The following is a 22,190-nucleotide window of genomic DNA, read 5'->3' as shown; positions in this document are numbered from 1 at the left end:
AGGGCAAAAGTGTGGATGAAACTATATGCATTATCCTTATTCTTCAAACTCTGTAAGTAGTAAAAGTTATAGTATCATTTACATGTTTAAGGTAGTTAATTTAAACTTACCTTAAGCCATAGCAAGGCAAAGTCAGGAGCCTGAATAGCGCCAGGAAAACTCTTAAAGGAAGCAGGGTAAACACATACAAAAACGCGTCCAGGCACAGAAAGATTCCAAAAATCATCAGCTGGATTTTAAAAGGAGAGAAGAAAAAAAGAAAAATATTCTTAAATAATTATACATGAAAATTTCAATCAGAGAATTTCTAAACATTATGGGAAATTTCTCATAACTTACTTTGGGGAACAAGAAATTAATACTAGCAGTCATACTTAAGCATATGAAAGGTCTTTTTCAAAGTCCAAGTTTGTACTACTTCTGGAGTATTTGGTTTACCACCTACAGAAGCCAATTACTCAAAAGACAAGTGGCCAGCTGGGTGTGGTGGCTCACGCCTGTAATCCTAGCACTCTGGGAGGCCAAAGTGGGTAGATGGCTTGAGCTCAGGAGTTTGAGAGCAGCCTGAGCAAGAGTGAGACCTCATCTCTACTAAAAATAGAAAAACTAGCTGGTATGGCGGGTAGGTGCCTGTAGGCCTAGCTACTACGGAGGCTGAGGCAAGAGACTGTTTCAGCCCAAGAGTTTGTTTGAGTTTGCTGTGAGCTATGATGCCACGGCATTCTACCCAGGGGAGCGAGACTGTCTCAAAAGCCAAGTGGCCCTGGGCTGCAGCTATGATCCACCTGATGTGGCTTTCTGGATACTTCCTCAAACTTTAAAGACAATGTAGAAAATCTTTCAGATGAAATTCCTTATCTCTAACTTTATTCCTCATATTTTGCTGTTTCGTACTAGAGTGATTAATGAAGGAAGCCCTGACTGACATACAGACGGAGTCACAATACTATTTATGTTAAGAACACATAAACCATTAGCTTGAACACATACCATGTGTGCTGAAACCGGCTGCACTCAGCCTTATTCTCTTTTTTTCTTTTTCTTTTTAAGAGACAGGGGCTTGCCCTGTCTGCTAGGCTGGTGTGCAGTGAGCTGATCACAGCTCACTGTGACCTCAAACTCAAGTGATCCTCCCACCTCAGTGTCCCAAAGTGCTGGGACTACTGGGGTGAATGGCCCGGAAGGACACATTCGGAATTCTAGGACTGCTAACGCTGTCTTTCCCTCTTTCTTGTGTACCTGCCACATTCTTTGTTTCTTTGGGTAATGTTAGTCATTTGGGACTAATATTTCACAGAAAGGCAGCTTGAGCTAGTAGCCACACCCAGGCCACCAAATTCTGCTGTTCTGGGAGTCCGACTTTCTGAACGTCTGACACACAAATGTGATATAATGGACATGCCCTTACCATCACACTCCATGTAGTTTCAGTCAGTAAATTGCCCTGTCTGCATATATTAATTAAAATTCACACTGCTATGGGCTGAATTGTGTCCTTTACCAAATCTGAATGTTCAAATTCTAACCCCCAGTACCTCAGAACGTGACCATATTTGGACACAGGATCTAAAAAGAGGCCATTTAAGTTTAAAATAAAAAAAGGTAAGCAAGGTTAGCCCTAATCCACGGTGGCTGGTCTTCCCAGGAGGAAGGCAAGCTGGACACAGACGCGCACGGCTTGCAGACAGCAGCCATGACAAGCCCAGGAAAGGACAAGAGGAAGTAACCTGCTGGGGCCTGGGGCTCAGACTTCCAGCCTTCCTCACTGCAAGACAAATTTCTACTGTCCAAGCCCCAGCCCAGGGTGCTTTGTTATGATAGCCCTAGGAAACTAATACACACATCTTTAAATAGAGAATAAATTTCAGGCGGCACCTGTAGCACAGTGGGTAGGGCGCCAGCCACATACACTGAAGCTGGCAGGTGGAATCCGGCCCGGGCCTGCTAAAACAACAATGACAACTGCAACAACAACAACAAAAAATAGCTGGGTGTTGTGGTGCGCGCCTGTAGTCCCAGCTACTTGGGAGGCTAAGGCAAGAGACTTGCTTAAGCCCAAGAGTCTGAGGTTGCTGTGAGCTGTGACACCATAGCACTCTACCCAGGAGGACAGTTTGAGACTCTGTCTCAAAAAGAAAAGAGTAAGTTTCATTGATTTCTGACAAGAATGTCTCTAACATATATCACACATACAGGTCGGATTTCTTAATCTGAATATATAGACTCTAACAGCTTTTCCTTGTCACTGAGGAGTCTTTCTGTATTTGCAGCAGATGGGTTGAGAATGGAGGGCAACTTCCAGAAACCCACCGTCCCCAGAAGGTACTTTGGTGTGTATGATGAGGGCCGGGACACTGTGAATGATGGTACATTGTCTTTCTCATGAGCTTACACTGAGGATGGGTTTGTTATTTATTCCACCAACACGTCCTAAGCTGTTAATGTGGGCCAAGTGACATGCTCAGCCCAGCAGGGCCAAGAAGTGGTTCCTGCCTGCCCTCCCAAACCTTACTCATACTGTAGCACGAGATGTCAGCAAGTAGTCAGAGCAATGTCAACAGCTACGATGACAGACCTAAGTGCACAGGAACAGGGAGACAGTGGCCAAAGGAACTTGGGGAGACTGAGAAAAAGCTTAAATGACCTCTGAGAAGATGAGGGCTATCTGCCACACAGAGAAGGTGGACTGGGGGAGGGGGTGGGGCTGAGAAGAGGAGGAGGATTTCCTGGCAGAAGAAACTGGGGTAAGAGCACAGAAGGGGAAGTAACAATGAAGACCAAAACTTCCCTTTAGGCTGGGTGCGGTGGCTCACGCCAGTAATCCTAGCACTCTGGGAGGCCAAGGTCGGTGCATCGCTTCAGTTCACAAGTTTGAGACCAGCTTGAGCAAGAGTGAGACCCCTGTCTCTACTAAAAATGAAAAAACTCAGGCAAGAGGATCACTTGAGCCCAACAGTTTGAGACTGCGGTGAGTTATGAGGCCATAGCACTCTACCAAAGGCCACAGCTTGAGACTCCATCTCAAACAGACAAAATAAGCCCCGCCCCCCAAAATTCCCTTTAAAGTTAAAAGATACTGTCCCCTTTCTTGTCTCAGAGGAATCTGCAGGCTAGCATTATTTATGGTAAGCAGCACCCCAAGTCTCAGGGGCGCAGCTGTATGAACCCAGTGGGCAGCAATCCTCCGCTCCTTCTGCATCTGTGCTGGGACCGCACAGATCTCAGCACTAAAATGGAAGGAACTCGAGCAGCTGCAACCTAAAGAGATTTCAGTTGGGTGAGAAGAACTCTGCCACACATCCAAGAATATACAAAGGAAAAGCAAGGGAAATGCATATTAGGGTTTGGAATCTTTGAAAGAAGACCCGATTTTACTGTATCTATTGATCTGATGTTACACTCTCTCATAAAACACTGCATTCTTTTAAATTCCTTACATGTGAAAATGAGGAATTTCAAAAAAAAGTAAACAATATGTGATCACAAGAACACTGGCCCTGGAAGGTACTGAAACTTGGGCTGTGTGCAGTGTGAGCCTGGCCCACGCAGGATGATTGATGCATGCACCTGAACGTCCTATTTAGTTCACACGGTGGCCCAGGAATTTGCAGGGGCTGTGCAAAGAAGGTCCCCTGTGCTGCACTATTCCAGGCGCAGCCCGCAGTGCTTGCTACTTCATCTCCCAACAGCTCTTGGAGGTCGTTACTATCACCCTGGCTTGACACTGCAGGAGACGGAGTTCTGAAGGTTGAATAGCTGCCCAAGGCCATGAGTCAGACAGAGTGGGGCACGGAAGCCCTGATCTGTCCGACCCAAGGCCCTGCGCGCACTCTGAAGCAGTCTGGGCAGAGCAGAAGAATCTTACTCTTTTTACCAGGCGTTGGAGTTAAGGCAATTTTCATACTTCTCACTCAACTTGCCAATTTATTCAGTGTCATAAAAAAATGCAAAATAATAGGAATTTAATGAATCAAACTTATAAAAGACATTAAAATTTCACATATTTAGATTTACTGCTAGTTTTGAAAATATGTTAAGAATTAAAAGCTTTGAGTATACTATTAATGAGAACAATTTGTACTCTCACACCTTCAATTAATTTGTATATTTTAATAATGTAGGTAATTACTATTTCTTTTTCATTTGAAGCAAATAATCGTAAAGTATTCAAGCATTTTTAAGAGACAGCTAATAAAAAATTTCCCCTAAATAGGGCAGCGCCTGTGGCTCAGAGGAGTAGGGCGCCAGCCCCACATACCAGAGGCGGCGGGTTCAAACCCAGCCCCGGCCAAAAAACTGCAAAAAAAAATTTCCCCTAAACATAGAAGGTATGACAATAAAATAACAAAATCAGAGTCATAAGCCACTGTGCCCCTCTCAAGAAACACAAAAACTCTTCCGCCCTCTTTTAAATGCCATTTAAAAATCACAAAATAAGTACACTGTTGTGTCTAAGATGAAAGCAGCACAAAGATTTGGGAATACGCCTCACCTCTTTAAATCACAGGTGACACACAGGCGACCATTTGTCCTCCTAGCTGACAGTCCTGCACCTGCACATCAGGCCCTCCACTTACTCTCGCATTTGTCCCTCCTCCAACCAGTCTCATCTCCCCTGCCCTCCCTCTCAGAGGCTCTGCCCAGGTGGACCTCACCTCGACAGGGCAGGCCTTGCACTGAACGTGTTATCCTTGAAGTGGCATAAGTAACAAAAAGCAGAAAACCAAAAGATGGCAAAGAACTATAGGATGATGAAAATACTTCAAGAAGAAATCATACAGGAGGATTTGGTTTCACCTGTTCACTATTCTGTGGTGGACACGCATGTCCCTGGGCATGGAGGACAGAGGCCTCCCAGGACGGGCTCGTTCTTTGGCATGTTCCCTCATCGCTGCTGTAGTCAAATATTTACTGTGCAGCTCTTAAGTGGCAGAGACTGCGACAACTGAACAAAATAAAATGTCGGCTGCTCTGAGAAGGTCAAAGACTTGCGAAGGAGCTTGTTGCCCACAGAAGAGAATTCAAATTCTACACAGCCCACAGTGAACACACCCTTTGCACTGCTATTCACTATGCAGATTCACATACGTACTCAAAAAAAAAAAAAAATGAAAGGAAAGCTTTACAAGCGAGAATAACACTTAACATTCATTCTGTGAAGTAGAGGGTATCCCCTTTAGGAGTAACAATGTTGGTCTTATTAAATTCATGAGCCACTAAGGTATGGCAACGCAGTCTGAGAATCAGGCTCTCAGATAGGCAGACAGGGTGAAATCTCACTCCTTCTCTGAGCAGCTAGTCGGGCAGTGAAAACAGATCAAACTTGGCCATAGGGAGCTTTGCAGAGGGTCTGTGTCTTGGAACACATTGAGAAGTTCTTTGTACAAAAAGGAATTAAAAGCCCTGACTTACAAATTATAGATATCCAATTTTAAAATATTCTCCTAAAATTCATTCTCAGAGTAGAGATTTACCAAAGAGTACATAAAAAAAAGATTTCAAACACTCTTCTAATTAATAATCTTACCATTCTTCTTTAAAATAATAAAATGTTATAAGTAAAAACAATCAAAGGATGGAAGTATTCACTGGCCCCTCTGTCCCTAGGTTATCTTGTCTGGAAGGACTTCAGAAGCCTCCTGCAAGTCCTGGGCACTGTAACCGGGGTGGTGGTGCTGAGCGTGGGGCCCACCCTTTCCATCTCACAGGTGGCAGCGGCACCCACTGTGCAGCAAGGCAAGGAGCCTGCCCAAGTTCCCGAGCTGCAGAAAACTAAATCGCGATTTCTGCTAATGAAACTGTCACTGTGCCTCCTACCTCAAAATCACCACTGGATTTGCCATTATATACATATACCTCACACACACACTTCAAAAGGTTCTTTTTTTTTTTTTTGAGATAGAATTTCACTTTGTGGTCCTTAGTAGAGTGCTGTGGTGTCATAGTCCACAGCAACCTCAAATTCTTGGGCTCAAATTGCTTCTCTTACCTCAGCCTCCCAAGCAGCTGGGACATCTGGCTATTTTTAAAGACAAGGTCTCCTTCTGGCTCAGGCTGGTCTTGAACCTGTGAGCTCAGGCAATCTACCTGCCTCAGCCTCCCAGAGTGCTAGGATTACAGGCATGAGCCACCACACCCAGCTCAAAAGGTTTAATGTAAGTTTTTAACACATGATTTCAATATTAAGACAATTACAAGATGATCTGTGATCCTGCACCCTGAGAGGCAGGAGGGTTGTTCGAGACCATGCGTCTGAAACCAGCCTGGGCAACCTATCAAAACTTCCAAAATAAATAAATAAATAAATAAATAAAAATTAGCTGGGAGTGGTGGCATACCCCTGTGGTCCCAGTTACTGTAGAGCAGGTGTCCTCAAACTGCGGCCCGCAGGCCACATGAAGCGGTGTGATTGTATTTGTTCCTGTTTTTTTTTTTTTTTTTTTAACTTCAAAATAAGATATGTGCAGTGTGCATAGGAATTTGTTCACAGTTGTTTTTTTTTAAACTATAGACCGGCCATCCAACGGTCTCAGGGACAGTGAATTGGCCCCCTGTTTAAAAAGTTTGAGGATGCCTGCTCTAGAGTCTAAAGTGGGAGAGCCCTTGGAGTCTAAGAGTTCAAGGTTGCTGTGAGTTATGATCACAACACTGCACCCCAGCCTAGGTGACAGAACAAGACCCTATCTCACAAATGACCTAAAAAAGCAAATTACAAAGTGAAAATTATTCTGTGTTGCTGTGGTCCACAAAACCAAGCTATATGCTTGTAAAAATTTCTATAACCTGTTCTTACCACACTTATTTTGAAACTATGACTAATGCTCTTGTCCATTTGAAAAATATCTGCCTTAAAAGAAATAAGTAAAAATGCCAGCCTTTTCCTGTGATCAATGAAGCAGGGTCTCTTAACTTTTTTTAAAGAAAAAACTGTTTCCCTTTATGACAAAAATCTCCTGCCCTTCTTTCAATGCCATTTAAAACTTTAAAATAAATAAAATGCTATCTTCTGGAAATTCTGAATACCATCTCCTCCATGACAGGAACCAAATACCACCCGCTCACTGAGGACCAGTGAGTGTCAGAAAGTGGGAGTGAGGAGGCTGAGAGAAAGCGTTTCCCTTTCCTGCCCCAGCCTCACCTTTTATAAAGCGCTGGGTCTACTCCTGTAACAGCAGAGAACATATCTCGCTTATTTCTACACTGGCGGATAAAAGGTCATTAGGAAAGGCACCTTCTCTGGGGAATTCACAGTCCAGGGAGCTGGACACAAACCGTGTAGCATGTGCCAGATGAATGTGTTTGGAAAGCGCTGGTGAAGGTTAGGTGGCACGGGGCGGTGCTGGCATCGGGGAGCGAGGAGTGACAGCTGGTGCCATCTCCCATAGAGAAGATAAGATGGGCACTATATTAGTCGGCACAGTCAAGAGGAGCAGAATTCCCGCACAGGTGCGCTCAGGCTGCAGGCTGGAATGCAGTCTTTATGGAAGAGGGATAAAAACCATGACGGTTCAACTTCTCATGTGTATCCTGTGTTCCAGAAGTTCCTAATAACCCCCATGGAGGGATCTGTTATTAGAAGAATGTTAAGGGAGTAGGGCTATCAGTAAGAAAGTTTACAAATGACTGACTTTGCAAGCGATTACTGCAGAGTCAAGGTCATCCCTATGAACAAAATCATTTTTATTCGCCTGAATTCAAAAATTCAGACCAGAAAAAGCCTATACTCTTGGAGATGGCCAAGAGAAGGGTTATCATGAGTCAGGTTCTTTTATAATGCGCAGGGTTACATCAACATACATAATCATGAAAAAAGTTAATTTTGATAAATGGCTTCATAATAATCACAGTCTATATCTGACATACAAGAGATATCCTATAGAAGGTAAATAAATAGAATTTATTTCTAATTATTAGGAATAAATGGAATAATCCTGAGGTCATCACATGGAATGATCCCAGAGTTTCTTGCTTCTGTTATGTCCGATCCAAGTTGAATATTGTTACATTTGAAGTCTTGACCCAATTACTTGACTTAATCCCAGAACAAGTCACAAGGCAGGAACTCTTACTTGGTATTTCATGGGCCACAGACAGGTCTGTGAAGCTGCAATGAGCACAGGGCAGGCGGCCCTCTGGGCCCCCTGGCCAGGCTGAAGGTCACCTAAGGAAGGACCTCAGCCGCTGCTGCACAGGCAGAGCAGCCCCTGCAGGCTGTGCTCCTACACCTTTTCTAGCCCAGGTCTGGGCATGGTCACCTGTAAGCAGCACTACAGCAGGTCAACCATGAGCACAGATAGGAAGAAAATCATCGGAGTGAGGGTCAGACTGACCCAAGACCATGGGAAGACAGAGGGGGAGAGACATTTTGACTTTCCAAAGCAAACATGAGAGAAATAAGTAACTGATTCAAAATTTTGCAGTGCCAAGTTCACAGACTGTCTTCAAAATACACCAACAAATGGAGGAAAGCTGAAGATGTTGCTGGCTTGTCCTCGAATGATCTGAAAGGTCCAACATGTCCAATTTCCCCCAGAGAAAATTAAGAAAGACAACTGCAGAAGGACGATGGAAGCTGCTGTCACGAAGCAGGTGTGATGAGCCTCAGGGTGAGGGGGGAGGAACACCAGCTCGGATGGCCAAGATTCCAAGAGGTGCGGGTCCCCACTGGCTTTCCTGCCTTTCAGATGTGGGGACATCTGAGCAAGGGTGTGCCACAAACTTGACCTGCGTCATGAGGAGAATTTAGAGGATGATTCTCTAAACATGTATTCATGAAATCAGAAACCAAATAGGACCCAAGAAATCACTGCCACAAATATAAGTCTGAGTCAGCATTCTGTATTAGTTTCACAATGAAGCCCCAGGACTGCTTTATTAAAATAAAAGTGAAACCCTGAGCTCACGAGTTCAAGACCAGCCCGAGTAAGAGCGAGACCTCATCTCTAAAAATAGTCGGGCGTTGTGGCCGGCGCCTGTACTCCCAACTACTCGGGAGGCATAAGGCGCTTGACCAAGAGTTTGAGGTGGCTGTGACCTAAGATACCACGGCACTCTATTGGGGGTGACCAGGTGAGACTCTGTCTCAAAAGAAAACAAAAAATAAAAAAATAAAGGTGAAATATGGTATTACTTCATTTTCTTAACACATACCTCACACTGATAAAGAATAAAAGGACTTTATGTGATATTTTGACTAAGTTCATTATATTTGAAAGGCACTTTTTGATTATTTTTTTCCGAAATGTTAACCTCTCTGACCCTTAAAAAAAAGTGGTACTAAATTCCTACATTAAATATTTAAAAGATCCTTTTCTGTGAACTTTTCCATTTACCCCCATTTTCTCTGTTCCTCATAAGCAAACTCATTCAATTAATCGTGGTCTATTAGACATCTTAAGATGACCTAGGTCAACCTTCTAATTTTACACTAAGAAAGGAGACTCAATGCTTTGAGGAGGCCTCAGACATCACAAACAGATCTGAGAAGGTGAGGTTGTTGATGTTTGGTCACAAATTCCCGTGTGACAGTAGTAACAACAATAGTCTATGCCTAGTAATGACATATTCCATGCCCATCCAGCAATACCTATACCCTCAACCTGAACTTTAGGCTTATAAAGCTTTTGCTAGTTTCTTAAGAAAACTAGTTAGTTCCATTTAAGATTAAGCAGCCAAATTCAATTTTTAGAAAAATGTATCACATAGGTATGATGTACACGGCCTGGAAACAATGTAATAAAGGGTCTTGAGCTCTAGGTATGATGTACACGGCCTGGAAACAATGTAATAAAGGGTCTTGAGCTCTCGCTGTTTGTCTGGTTTCCAAGCCATGCTCAATGCTGCTGGGCTGTTTTTCCACAGGGGTGCTAAGCCTACAATCATTCACAATCCTTCTCTGTTGGAAAAGCTTAACATTCACTATCTTAGTCGTCTTTGCAGCCAGGAATAGCTATATAACCGTTTGGCCAATAAGACGGAAGTGGAAGTATTCTAGGGAAACTTCTGGGAAAGTTTTTAATTCTTTTTTTTTTTTTTTTTTTTGCGGTTTTTGGCCCGGGCTGGGTTTGAACCTGCCACCCCTGGCATATGGGGCTGGCGCCCTACCCCTTTGAGCCATAGGTGCTGCCCGCTTTTAATTCTTAATAAAAGGCACAGTCAAAAAGGTGGTGCTGCCCCAGTAAGGCTGACACCGCAGCTGTCACCTGTTAGAAGGCCACAGCAAGAGGACTGGGGAGGCAGCACAGAGATAGAAGGACTTGGGTCTGCGGCTTCCTTAACCTGCAGGGACAACTTGCCCCCTTCTCCTCTAGACTTGGTGAAAAGAATAGCTTCCTATTTGTTTAAGCCACTGTTAGGTTTTCTGATCCATATAGCTGACGCATTCTCAAGAAATACATCTTTAATTGTCTTTCCACAGCCTCAATTCTCAACTTTCTAGCCTGACCAATCACCACCACCTGGACCAGCCGATCCTTCCACAATGCTGGCAGTTTCCTGTTCACACCTAACAATTGCTCACCTCTGGATCTTCCTAGCACACCCACCCTGACCCAACAAGGCCTGCACAGAACCTCCCTCTTTTTCTCATTCCCTTGCCATATCCTTTACAAATTATTCCCACAACCCCTTCCTCAGGCTGTTTGCCAAGCAAACTTTCCCTTTTCTAAATTCTTTATAGTATTTTATTCATACTATTTATGACACTTATCACTTTGTATCTTTTCTTATAATTACTTATCTCTATGAGGTTAAGATATGAGTATTATTTATCTCTGTACTTCCACACTGCAAAATTGCCGGGAACACTGAAAGTGCTCAAAGCATGGATGGAACAAGTTATTAAGAAAATAAGTGATCTTTATCTCCCTAAATTAGCATTTAAATATCAGGGGATTTTAGAAAACATTATATGGGTATTTCTTTACTATTTACTGCAGCTTTAGATTCATACAGATGACAAATTAACCTTGGACAACTTCCCCATGCACAGTAAACTGTCCTATGGGACCAAACACATTGCACACGCTGTGATATACACACATCTGCCTACACACGGGTTGAAGGTGAGCTGTCCGGACGTCAACACAGCCTGCTGCGCCCCGGAAGGTGGAAGAAATGGAACTTTAACAGGACTTATGTCTCAGGAGGTTGTTGAGAGGATTTTATATAAATGTATTTAAAGTGCTTAAGACGGGGCCTAACACCTGATCCTTATTTGATAAATGCTATTTATTTTATTATTCACCTAGAGATGGGTAACAGAGGTGGGGTACATCTGGCTGAATCAAGTGGGATGCGGAACAGTGCGGAATCAGTTACCAGAAACTTCCTCTCTAGCAAGCTAGGGACCCCTGCCTGTGATTTCACTCAGCATCTAGTTGAACTGTCCTGTCTTGCCCTCACTGTGGATTCCAGGCACACACCTGCAGAAGCCTAAGTCTCCAGGCTTGGCAGAAAATGGCAGGGCATGTTATCTCTCAGGACCATCTGCTAAGTCCTTCAGGGGCAGGGAGAGGAACAGCTTCACTCCAGGACAGCCTGGCTAAAAGGGAAGGGGAGAAAACAGCCCTCCCTAGAGGCACTTTCTGCCTGGACTCAACAATCCAAAAGAGCTGAGTCTCAAAGAACCACATCTCCTGCAAGTTAGTGAAGCTGAGTTTAGTGGCAAACGAAGCAGGAAAATCATGTGAGAGAAAACTAGGACACAGGGAACCCCACAATCCAGGGCTCTCCCAGTCATCTCCTAGTGTGCAGAGCCCAAAGATAAAAGCCAAGGACCAGACTCCTCTGATGCCAGACCCTCAACAGGAAGCACCGTCTTAAGGAAATTACTAGACTATTACAAGTTCTACGTAACTGTGAAAGTATAAAAACACATTTCAACAAATCTAAAGCTAAATTATTTCTTAAGTCTTTTCTTCAAGCAAGAAATTTTGGAATAGCTCAGACTCACCAACCCTAGCAGTGCCTAGAGGAGAACTGGCCGCCTTCTCGCACTGCCTGATTGGTCTCCATAGGCTGAAGCACAGCCACAGGGACAGGTAAGTAAAAATTCAGTGGGGTCACGACTGTGTTCACCCCATCATGTGATGAAAGTTAAATGAATTATCTTTTTCTTTGAAAAGACTGTCATTTATGTTTTTAAATATGTGGGCTTTCTGAGAAATTGAAACCTTTAAGAAGGCTGAAATTAAATAATTCATCATGCTGAGTGGAAAAAAACAACAGCTTCTAGTCAAAGAAAACTGAAAAGAATGAAAGGAGTACGGAAGTGGACTTTAATTCCTTGAAAAAAGTTACTAAAATGCGGCACACAGGGAAATATGGTTAAGTTTAATAAGCAGCAAAGTTAAGATTTTGATAAAATCTATTAAGATAGTATTGTTAGGGCTTACACTAAAAATACAACTTTTAAAGCCTTTTCCTATAAGGAAATTCCTACTCTCTCAGTATATAATAATTGCTTATTACATTATTCCTAAATATTTTAAAAACTCAACTCTAGCTGTTCACAATTTTTTTTGTATAATTAACACTTTGACATAACTTTCAAAATGATGTCTGATAATGAAAAAAAATAGTACCTTTTCCAATTCCCTTGGTATTCGCATACAAGTGTACACTCTTTCTCTTCTTTCTGTATACTTGGCCTCGTTATGTTCGAGGAAGTACCCTCTTGTTAGTTCAGCACTGAGGAACCTCAACAATGAAAGCTCTACAGGAAAAGAAAATGACAAAACAAAAAAGAACAATATTTATCAAGGAACTTGCATGCTAGCTGGGGCCACAGGTAATACACATATAAAACAAAGTAGTCCATAATACTGTGCCTAGCACTGAATGGCTACACATACATGAATAGCAGATGTAACTGAATACACACACGTGTTTCTTGTCTTTTCTTTTTTTTGAGGCAGGGTCTTCCTCTGTTGCAGAGTGCAGTGTGTGATCACAGCTCACTGCAGCCTCCAACTCTAGGCTCAAGGGATCCGCCTGCCTCAGCCTCCCTACCAGCTACAGGTGCCCCCCTCACCTCCGGCTAATTTTTATGTTTTTTGTAGAGATAGGGTCTTGCTATTGGCTAGGCTCATCATGACAGCAAATATTTTTGAGAAAATTACAGCTCCGTGTGATATAAACTGAAAGATGCGCCAGGCATACGGAAGAAAATGATTACTATAACGAGAGCTAGACTGGTCAGAAAAGCATTTTAATAGAAAGTGACCCGGACAGACAGAGAGAGGCAGGGAAAAAAGTAGCCACCAAGAATAAAGTGGATATATAAAGAGTCAAAAGGGAGCCACACACCCACAGGAATTACTTTAGTGGAGGGGTGTTCAACATTTTTTCTTTTCTGCTGCATACTGTAAGAAGAGTAGTCTTGGGCCACACATTTAATACACAAACAGTGACGAAAGCTGCTATAAAAAAAAGGTCTGTGCATAATTTTCGAGGTATCTGACATAATGGATAAATAAAACTGGTGTCAAATAATCTGCACGTGGCCCGTGGGCCACAGGTTGGACACCCCTGTTCAGCCTAAGAACCATTCTGAGTGAACTACATGGATACCGCTGCAACCACTCCCTCTTAGTTCAGCCTTAGAGATCCTACAAAAGACTCTAAATAACACCATTTCCTCACATGAAGATTTACCAACATGATAATCACAACAGTTACACTTGAACTCTGAACCAGAGCTGAAAAACACCTCTTCTCTTGGATCTTCCCATTTGCCCATATTTCCTCTGCCCTTCCCTGAAGCAAATTATTTCACTGTCACCTCATCTCAGATAAGGAAAGTAAGGCCCAAGGAGGGTAAGTGCTTTCCACTCAGCCACAACGGGGCCCATCAAGTGAGAGGCTAAGGCTGTGGTGCTCGAGCCCACCACTTTCAAAGGTGCACCTCCCTGACCGCCCGTCCCCTCAGTGACCTTTAGCACCCCTTACTTCTGCTCTTACTCTGTAGGGGACAGAACTCTCCCAAGACTCAGGCTACCAAAAGCTTTCCTATTGTCCTCTCTGCTCCGAACTGGCATTGTGGTGTTTTTACCAAATGCAGCCTGGGTGTTCCCTCCAAACAATGAGAGAGGGACGTGTGATTTTATTTCTACTTAAGGAGATGCATCTTCTGTGAGTGCTGCATGCTATGCATAAGGGAGGAAGAGTTTATAGTCAAAAATACCCTTGAAAAGCCCTTAGGAAGACTTACACGCAGATACAACCATGTTTCTAAAATAGCTTATCTCCTCCTGCACTGAACAGATCGCTGGTTCCTCCAGCACCATGGCATGGGGCTTGCATGTGTATTAAGGGTTTATATATACACACATACATATGCACACTTTATGTTTAGGGTTATCGCACGTATATTGAGTGTATATATGTATATATGTGTGTGTGGTGCGTGTACACACATATATAAATGCCAGATTCATAATCTGCTGGCAGAGTTAGCGAAACCACGAGAGACACCTGGGGGCACACGGAAAGGAGCACAGACTTCCTGCCCCTCCGCCAGCCCAGCAGGGGGACGGCAGAACCACCAGATGTGCTGTGTGCCTCGAACCCGTGCTCTCCAGTACACTTACGGTTGAAGTCAGTGAGTTAGATATACGTAAGAAGGAACTCAACTGTAGATAGTACAGATTTCCACATTTAAAGGCTTTAGTATAACCAAATTCATGCAGCATGAAACTTCTTGTTGGGAACTTTCTAATATGTTCTAGGCTGGCAAAAACGAGAACAAGATCTGCTCTTTGAAGGGGAGAAAAAGTCTTCTGAGCTGCAAACAAGAAGTATGGAAGATCAAAAAGATACTTATACCTAGTTCAGTTTTCCAATTAGAAAGAAAGCTAGTGTCTATAAATATTAATTCTTTCATGTGAAAACTGAGAAGCTACAGGACACTCAGAAAGCATGAAAGATTCACATGCAATTTTTCACACTCTGGGCAGTATCTGACCTGTCCCTCCCTGCCACCCAAACCCCCCATCAGGGGCGCTGCTCTCCCTGCAGGGAGACTTTCTGACCAGTGTCTCTTCCTCCTCCGCCTGCCCCTAAAGAGTCTGCTGGCTCGGCGTTCTACTTACTGAGGCAGGCATGAACCCCCAACACCAGTGTTCTCTGATGTGCCCTCTGCCACCTTTTCATTTTCATTTCCTACAAACTCTCCTTGGACAGTCTAAGGTTAAAACCATCATCTACATGAATCCTGAGGCCTCCATCCTCAGCTGTGGCCCCCAAACCACACTTTCACTGCCTCCTGGGCAGCTCCACCTGGACACCTCCCCACACCTTCCCCACTGATTCGGTGCCTGTCCCGGAATCCTGACTTTAGTCCCTGGCCCCTCAAGTGACACAGTAGGTGTGCTAAGAGCCCAGGGCCGATCCTGATGATCTCTCTTCTCACCACACCTTACTGACTCTTCCTCTGAGACATTATTAACGTTCCCCTTTTCTCCCTGTGCTCCACCCGAGCCTGGTCCCCTCTTCTCCCTGTGCTCCACCCGAGCCTGGTCCACTCTTCTCCCTGTGCTCCACCAGAGCCTGGTCCACTCTTCTCTCTATGCTCCACCCGAGCCTGGTCCTCTCCATCTCTCTCCTGTTACAGCAAAGCTTCCTGACTTCTTCAGCCTCTCCTCTCTCCAATCCTAACCCCACTGGGAGGTCGGCATCAGCACACTCATCCAGACGGGTTATCTCTCTGTGGTAACCACGCAGGGGTCTTCCTCACTTCCAGGATTATGTCCTACCCTCTCAGTGCTGGTGGCACCACATGCCCTGGGACGTGCCTGAAGTCACCTCCCAGTGATGCTTCACTCCTCTCTCCTGAGTCTCTAGGTCACAGTTCTCCGCTTACATTACTTTTAATTTCTCCCAAACACGCCAATGGGCTCATACAGCCCTAAGCCCAGGAATTCTTCTCCAGGTTTGCAGAATGAACACACTCAAACGCTGCCTTCTCCTGAAGACTTCTCGAAGTTTCCAGGCAGAACCCATCCTTGCCCTGCTCGGCCCCCAGCACCTGCACTTGCCTGTGCTCTCTGCAGCTACTCAACTCAACTAGTTTTCTTGTCTGGTTTTCTCACTCGCCTTTGCATCATTGGGGCTCAGCACTTAACAGGTGCTCAACAAATGTTTGCTAAAAGAGTATAAGGATCAGAGGAGAAGAAGAAAAACCACGGAGGAGAGTGTGGCAAGAGAGAATCAGAAAGTTAAGAGCTAAAGGAGAAATGAGTTTAAAAAGAATCACGAAGACACAAAATGGAGCAGCCACATCACAGTCCCCTTAGGAGGTAGCAGTGAAGAGCAGACTGAAGCTGAGGACAGCTGAGAGGTGACGCAAAAGGCAAACTGGGTTAAACTTTCAGGTGGGAGATTGGTTCCTTCTGAGCTAACTTCTGGCATTTTCTCATTTTTCTTTAACACGAAACTTCTCTATTGAAAGTGATCCATATGACTAAAAAGGTAGAGCTAATCAAAATGTTCAGCTTTAGTGGAACTGCCTGATAAATAACCATGCACTAATACAAGAAAAGAATAACAACAACCACTCAAAGACCAGAACCAAAAATCAGAAGTGGCAAAAGAGGAAAATAGCAGATTCCTGAGGAGAGACCCTGTGAGGAGACAGAGCTGTGCTGTGACGGGAGTGAGCAGGACAAGAGTGAAAAGCTTCACTCCCTGTCACAGCCACAGTGGACACAGGAGCCTCCCCTCTGTACAGGGCTGAGTGACTGCAAAGGGCGCCCCAACAGGTACCCGACCCATAACCCCAAGTGAACGGGTGCTGCGATCCAGTCACAGCCAGCGTATATGCCCTGCTTGGGGCACACAAGTGCAAGGAGAGAAAGATGCTGGCAGCCCACAACTGTGTTGTCTGCGTTAGAGATACAGAAACAGGTTACCACACAACAATTTTAAATTTAAAAAAGGAAACTAAAAACGTTTATTTAGAAAGCTACCCTCCACAATAGTGTCTTTTTGGTGACTGTAGGTGACAATCTTTATCACAGTGAGAGTTTTATTAGGGGCCACCGGACAGCATGGGACTAGCAATCAGAGAAAGGGGGGTCCTAGCATCAGCTCTCTCACACGGGAGCTCTCTGACCCTGGTCAAATCATAAAAGTCATTTTCACAAAAGAGAAAGTAGAGGCTTTGAGTGTTGGGTTTATTTTGTTTCCTTTGTAGAGAGATGGTTTCACTATTTAGCCCAGGCTGGTCTTGACTTCTGGCCTCAAATGATCCTCTGGCCAGGCCTCCCCAAGTTCTAGGATTATAGCCGTGAGTCACTGGACGGCCTAGAGCAATTTATTTGACCCAGATCAGTGAAGAAGGATGAAGAGAGTATTTGTATGAAAGCACAAAGCATGACCCGATGTCTTGAACTATTTATTATTAATTTCACAAGTTCTGTATTATTAACCAGTTCTGGTTTGGTGGTTAACTAATGTTTACTGATGATAATTTTGCAATCCTGGTTCTATAGTCAAAAGTTAATACGCCAAATAAGTACATTAAGAGATTAAGGAGGTCTCCAAGGCCACACAGGAAGCAAGCAGTAGAGCCAGAATTCAGTCAGCAATCTATCACTAAAATGTGCACTTTTCACCATTAGATCTTTTTTTGCCCATTTTCGTCTCCAGTGCTTTTGTGAACAGGCCACTGTGTGTTCTGTCTGGAAAACTAGAACCTTTCCTTCTTTCTCTGTGCTGCCCCAGCACCTTGGGCTTACTTCTGTGAAGCTGCACTGTTAAGTAGCTGGCTCCCTTAAGTGACCATGAACTTTCTAAAAGCAGGTACCAGTTGTCTCTGTATTCCCCACGTCTGGCTCCCAGTGAGCTCTCCTTGTAAGGGTAGTCTCTGCGCACATAAGATTAATGACACGCCAGCGAGCTAAGAAACTGCTTTAAAGACACACAAAAGCAACACTAAAGAAACCTAAGCTTTCATGGGGTAAGTATTTCACATGCTTTATCCTACTCTCCTCCTCACCTCCCCGGGGAAGCAGCTCTGCTTGAAGTATTAGGATCCTTCCACTACACGGTATGCATTTACAAAGGTCTCACACACTTTACTTCATCCATTTCCCACCACAATTATGAGTGATAGAGCAGTTAATGGCAGTCACATTTTGCAAATGTAGAAGTGACAGTTCACAGAAGAGACTTGACCAAAGTTACAGAAAAGTTAATGGGCAAATTGAGTAGGAACTTAGTACAGTGTGATCTTTCCCCTACATTGTAATATCACCCATATATCTGACAAGTGCACAGAAAGAAAATGACCTAGCCTGAATCTAGCTCTGATTCATGCCAAGGAGGAAAGAGAATGCGCTGCCTGGTCCTTGGAGATCTGGAGAGAGCGTTGGTGCTTCATCTGGTCCACACCTCTTCCTTTCCTTGGTGAAGGTCACATCCACAGTACGCTACCCCGTCTTTAGTGCCAAAGTGTCCTGTGTTTCAGTGTTTTTGTTTTGTTGAACATTGCTCTCCAGCATTCTACAGACCTATCAGAACTTATTTGTCCTGTGAATTGGGGTATACTTGCCTGGCTAATTATTTAGGAAGGCTTCTGTTCTTTTCCTATGGAACTCTGTGAGTACATCTTAAGTTTTCCCATACTCTTGTGTTATTTCATTCCTTCTTAACAAAACAGTTACCCTGGGCCGGGCGCCGTGCCTCACGCCTATAATCCCAGCACTCTGAGAGGCTGAGGCGAGTGGATTGCTTGAGCTCAAGAGTTGGAGACCAGCCTGAGCAAAATCGAGACCCCCATCTCTACTAAAAAGAAAAAGAAAAACTGAGGCAAGAGGATCATTTGAGCCTGAGTTAGAGGTTGCAGTGAGCTATGACACCACAGCACTCTACCCAGGGTGACAGCTTGAGACTGTCTCAAAAAAAAAAAAAAAAAGTTACTCTCATTTGTTATGGAGAACACACCCTTACATTTTAAGAGCAAATCTTTTTCAAAATAAAACAATCCAGATATTTATTATTATTTTTTCTTTATGTCAGTCTGTTGTCCAGGTTGAGTGCAGTGGCTTGATCACAGCGCATTATAACCTCCAACTCCTGGGCTCAGGAGATCCTCCCCAGCCTCCTGAAGTGGATTACAGGCTGGAGCTACTGTGCCTGGTCCAAATATTTACTTTCTGAACACAGACAACTTTTTAGATGTCAACCAGTTTCTTACTAAGAAGAAATAGTATCCAGCAAAAGTCTTTTAGAAGTAAAAGTATTTTACTATTTAATTATAACATGAAAAAGTGCTTCTACATTAGAGAACTAAATTTTATCACCTGTGACTAAGGAAAATAATACCAATTATAAATCCAAATCAATTCCTCCGGCGTATTTTTACTCAACATTCATTACCTATCACAAAACTGCTCTTTGATACAGTACTCCAAATTGAGAAAAAGTATGATATAAATTGTTTTTTCCTCACCTCTGGTGAGGAAATACTATCTTTAATCACCTTCTAAAAAATATATTTTGTCTATTTATTTTCTATAGACCACCTATGTGGTCATATCTTTAATTATCTTCTGAGAAAGCTTATTAACAAACAAGAACCTAGGGTAAAAAAGTATTAATTAGAAGTAATGAGTAATCATAAATATATTTGTATGTTCAGTAATAAGTCTAAATATATCTTTCTTAAAATAGCACTGAACATTAAAAAAACTGGAAAGTAATATTGGTTAACTGATAGGAAAATATGAGCCATGTAAATGTCCAAAGTCTTAAATAACAGAAAGCTTTAATAAACTTCACTAAGATTATAATAAGATATTATCTGTAAGTTTATGAAATAATACACAGGCCCACCCTGTATAAGGCCAATCACTAATCAGTTTTTCTGGCAATCAACAATACAATACCAATTCCACCTAAGTCAAATATAAGTAAAGGAATTATCTTACACAGTATATTTAAGTTTTTAAAATTTTCAAAAACATGTTCATAGTCTCATTTAGGGAAGTAAAGAACAGGAGGAATATTTATGACTTTATAGATGGAAAACAAGTACAAAAGAGTAGTGACATTTTCCAAGGTTATACAGCAAAGGATTAAAAACGGAAACAGAGGCTGAGCGCAGTGAATCACGCCTATAATCTTACCACTTTGGGAGACTGAGGTGGGAGGACTGCTTGAGGCTAGGAGTTTGAGACCAGCCAGAGCAAGAGCACAATCCTGTCTCTACAAAAAACTGAAAAATTAGCCAAGCATGGCAGTGCACGCCTGTAATCCCAGCTACTTGGGAGCCTGAGGCAGGAAGTTCATTTGAGCCCTGGACTTTGGGTTTGCAGTGAGCTATGATGCCACGGCACTCTACCCAGGGCGACACAGTGAGACTCTCTCTCAAAATACATAGATATTGTTCACCCTCACCAGTAGGTATCACATGTATTTTGTAGCAAGCTATCTGTTAAGTCTTCATGGTGACTAGAATCATCTTCAATGCTTCAGATACTCAACTACTTAGTAGCGGCTTTTACAAGCCAAGCCAAATGATTAGGCAAGGAGTCTAAACAAGCAGAGTCTACAAAGCAATTCAACAACTGAACCAAGCCAAGAACCCTGATTGCCTAACTCTCAGTCCAAAGGTTGGCCTGCTGGACCTAGATGCCTAAATGGACATAAGGCTATACAGATACTCTTCCACCTGCAACTTCTGCAGATAAGTCAAGTGGGGAACAAGCACAAAACCATGATAATATGTACTTACCTGGTTTATGTCACACAGGACAATAGAAAATGGTTGTATTTTTAAGAGCAGGAAAAAAAATAATACAAAGAGGTGAGTCTGCAGTTCTTGATAAACACTATAGCCAAAGAGCAGGGACCACAGGCAGCAATGGTACAGACAATGACCATTCTGGACGGCGAGTGAAAGTAGGGATGATGAGTGTGGCACCCAATTCTAACTATGTATGTGTGTGTGTGTATACACACACGAAAAAGGGAGTTCTGAGAAGCAAGTGACAGAAGAGTTAGAAAAGAAAAGGAAAGCTTACACTTAATATAGACGTCTGTACAATATACGGTATATACAGCTGTTTATATAAACCCATAAGCATATTTATTTTCTGAACAAGGACAGGCATAAAACAAAAAATGAACTTCAAACACTGTATTTTATTTTACTCAGAACTAGAGAGATTGGACACATAAAATGTATCCACATTCAGGGAATATTAGGCTGTAAAGACAGAGCAACAAACGTCTTGAGTTCTAACCCCCTGGAAAAAGTGATAAAGGGAACTCTGGAACTAACTGATGGTTAGATCACCAAGGCATTAAGATTATGACTTTCAAACAGGAAAGACAAAGGCTGCCTTAAGTTGTAGAGAGGAACCAGAGCTAACAGGCAGGGATGCTAGAGCATCAGAGGCACCACCAGAATATAAAAAATCGAGTTTAAATGTGGGCACCTAGCCTTGGAAGATTAGCTTGATTCAGGAGAAATGCTTTTCATATGACAGTAGGTATACCATACAAAGGCCCTCTGGCCCAGGTCAGCTCTGAAAAGAACAGTTTTTTAAATTCTTGAGAAGAAGGAAGAATTACAGAGCAGTGGATAGGGACACACTGGAGTTAGCAGCCTGGGTGTTGAAGAAAGGCTACAAGAATTCTTATCTCTAGTGGGGAAACCTCCACCAAGTGTGGCATCAAAGCTACAGGATGGGCACCAGCAGTGGCAAGAGCTATGTGACTATGAGAGCAGAGATACGGGGGGAAAGAAGGTAGCTCACTCAGAGACCCAGATGGGAACACTGCCTGGTGATTCTAGCTGAATTACAACTGGGATTCTCACCTAAAGCCTGGTAGCCAGGGCTTACATGACCCAGCAAAATAGAGTGACTACTGTCTTCTTTCCCCACACAAAACCAGTGGAATTAGGGGGAAAAAGGATAACCTCAAGAGCTGAAACTGGAAATGTCTCCCTGATATTGAGATCCTGCAAAACTATGGGATAAACATACAGCTTTAAACAAGTAAACTATGGTCAGCGACCCATGTTGATGAAGAATGGATATATGGTGTGATGAATCTAGGTAAGTCCAGGAATCCAGGGCCATCCAGGAAAGAGCCAAGGAGGAGTGCTGGGTGTTACTCCAAGAGTCCAAGATCTGTGTTCATCAAAAAAGGCTACTGACAATTTATTTCCTCTCCATGCA

The 22,190-nt window shown here is 43.3% G+C and overlaps 1 protein-coding gene across 1 annotated transcript in view; it reads right to left on the bottom strand.

Moving 5' to 3' along the window:
• TAPT1 (transmembrane anterior posterior transformation 1) overlaps positions 1 to 22,190 on the bottom strand; it is a 57,950-nt gene that overhangs the window by 33,565 nt on the left and 2,195 nt on the right. Inside the window, exons 2-3 of the mRNA XM_053577742.1 lie at positions 12,585 to 12,715; positions 111 to 229 (exon numbers count right to left, since the gene is read on the bottom strand). Of these exons, the coding sequence (XP_053433717.1) occupies positions 111 to 229; positions 12,585 to 12,715 (250 nt within the window). The remainder of the gene's footprint in view (positions 1 to 110; positions 230 to 12,584; positions 12,716 to 22,190) is intronic.

The sequence above is a fragment of the Nycticebus coucang genome, chromosome 23 (genome assembly GCF_027406575.1).
Source record: "Nycticebus coucang isolate mNycCou1 chromosome 23, mNycCou1.pri, whole genome shotgun sequence".
NCBI lineage: Eukaryota > Metazoa > Chordata > Mammalia > Primates > Lorisidae > Nycticebus > Nycticebus coucang.
The sequence above is the reverse complement of the archived record's forward strand: the minus strand, read 5'-3'. Positions and strand labels throughout refer to the sequence as shown.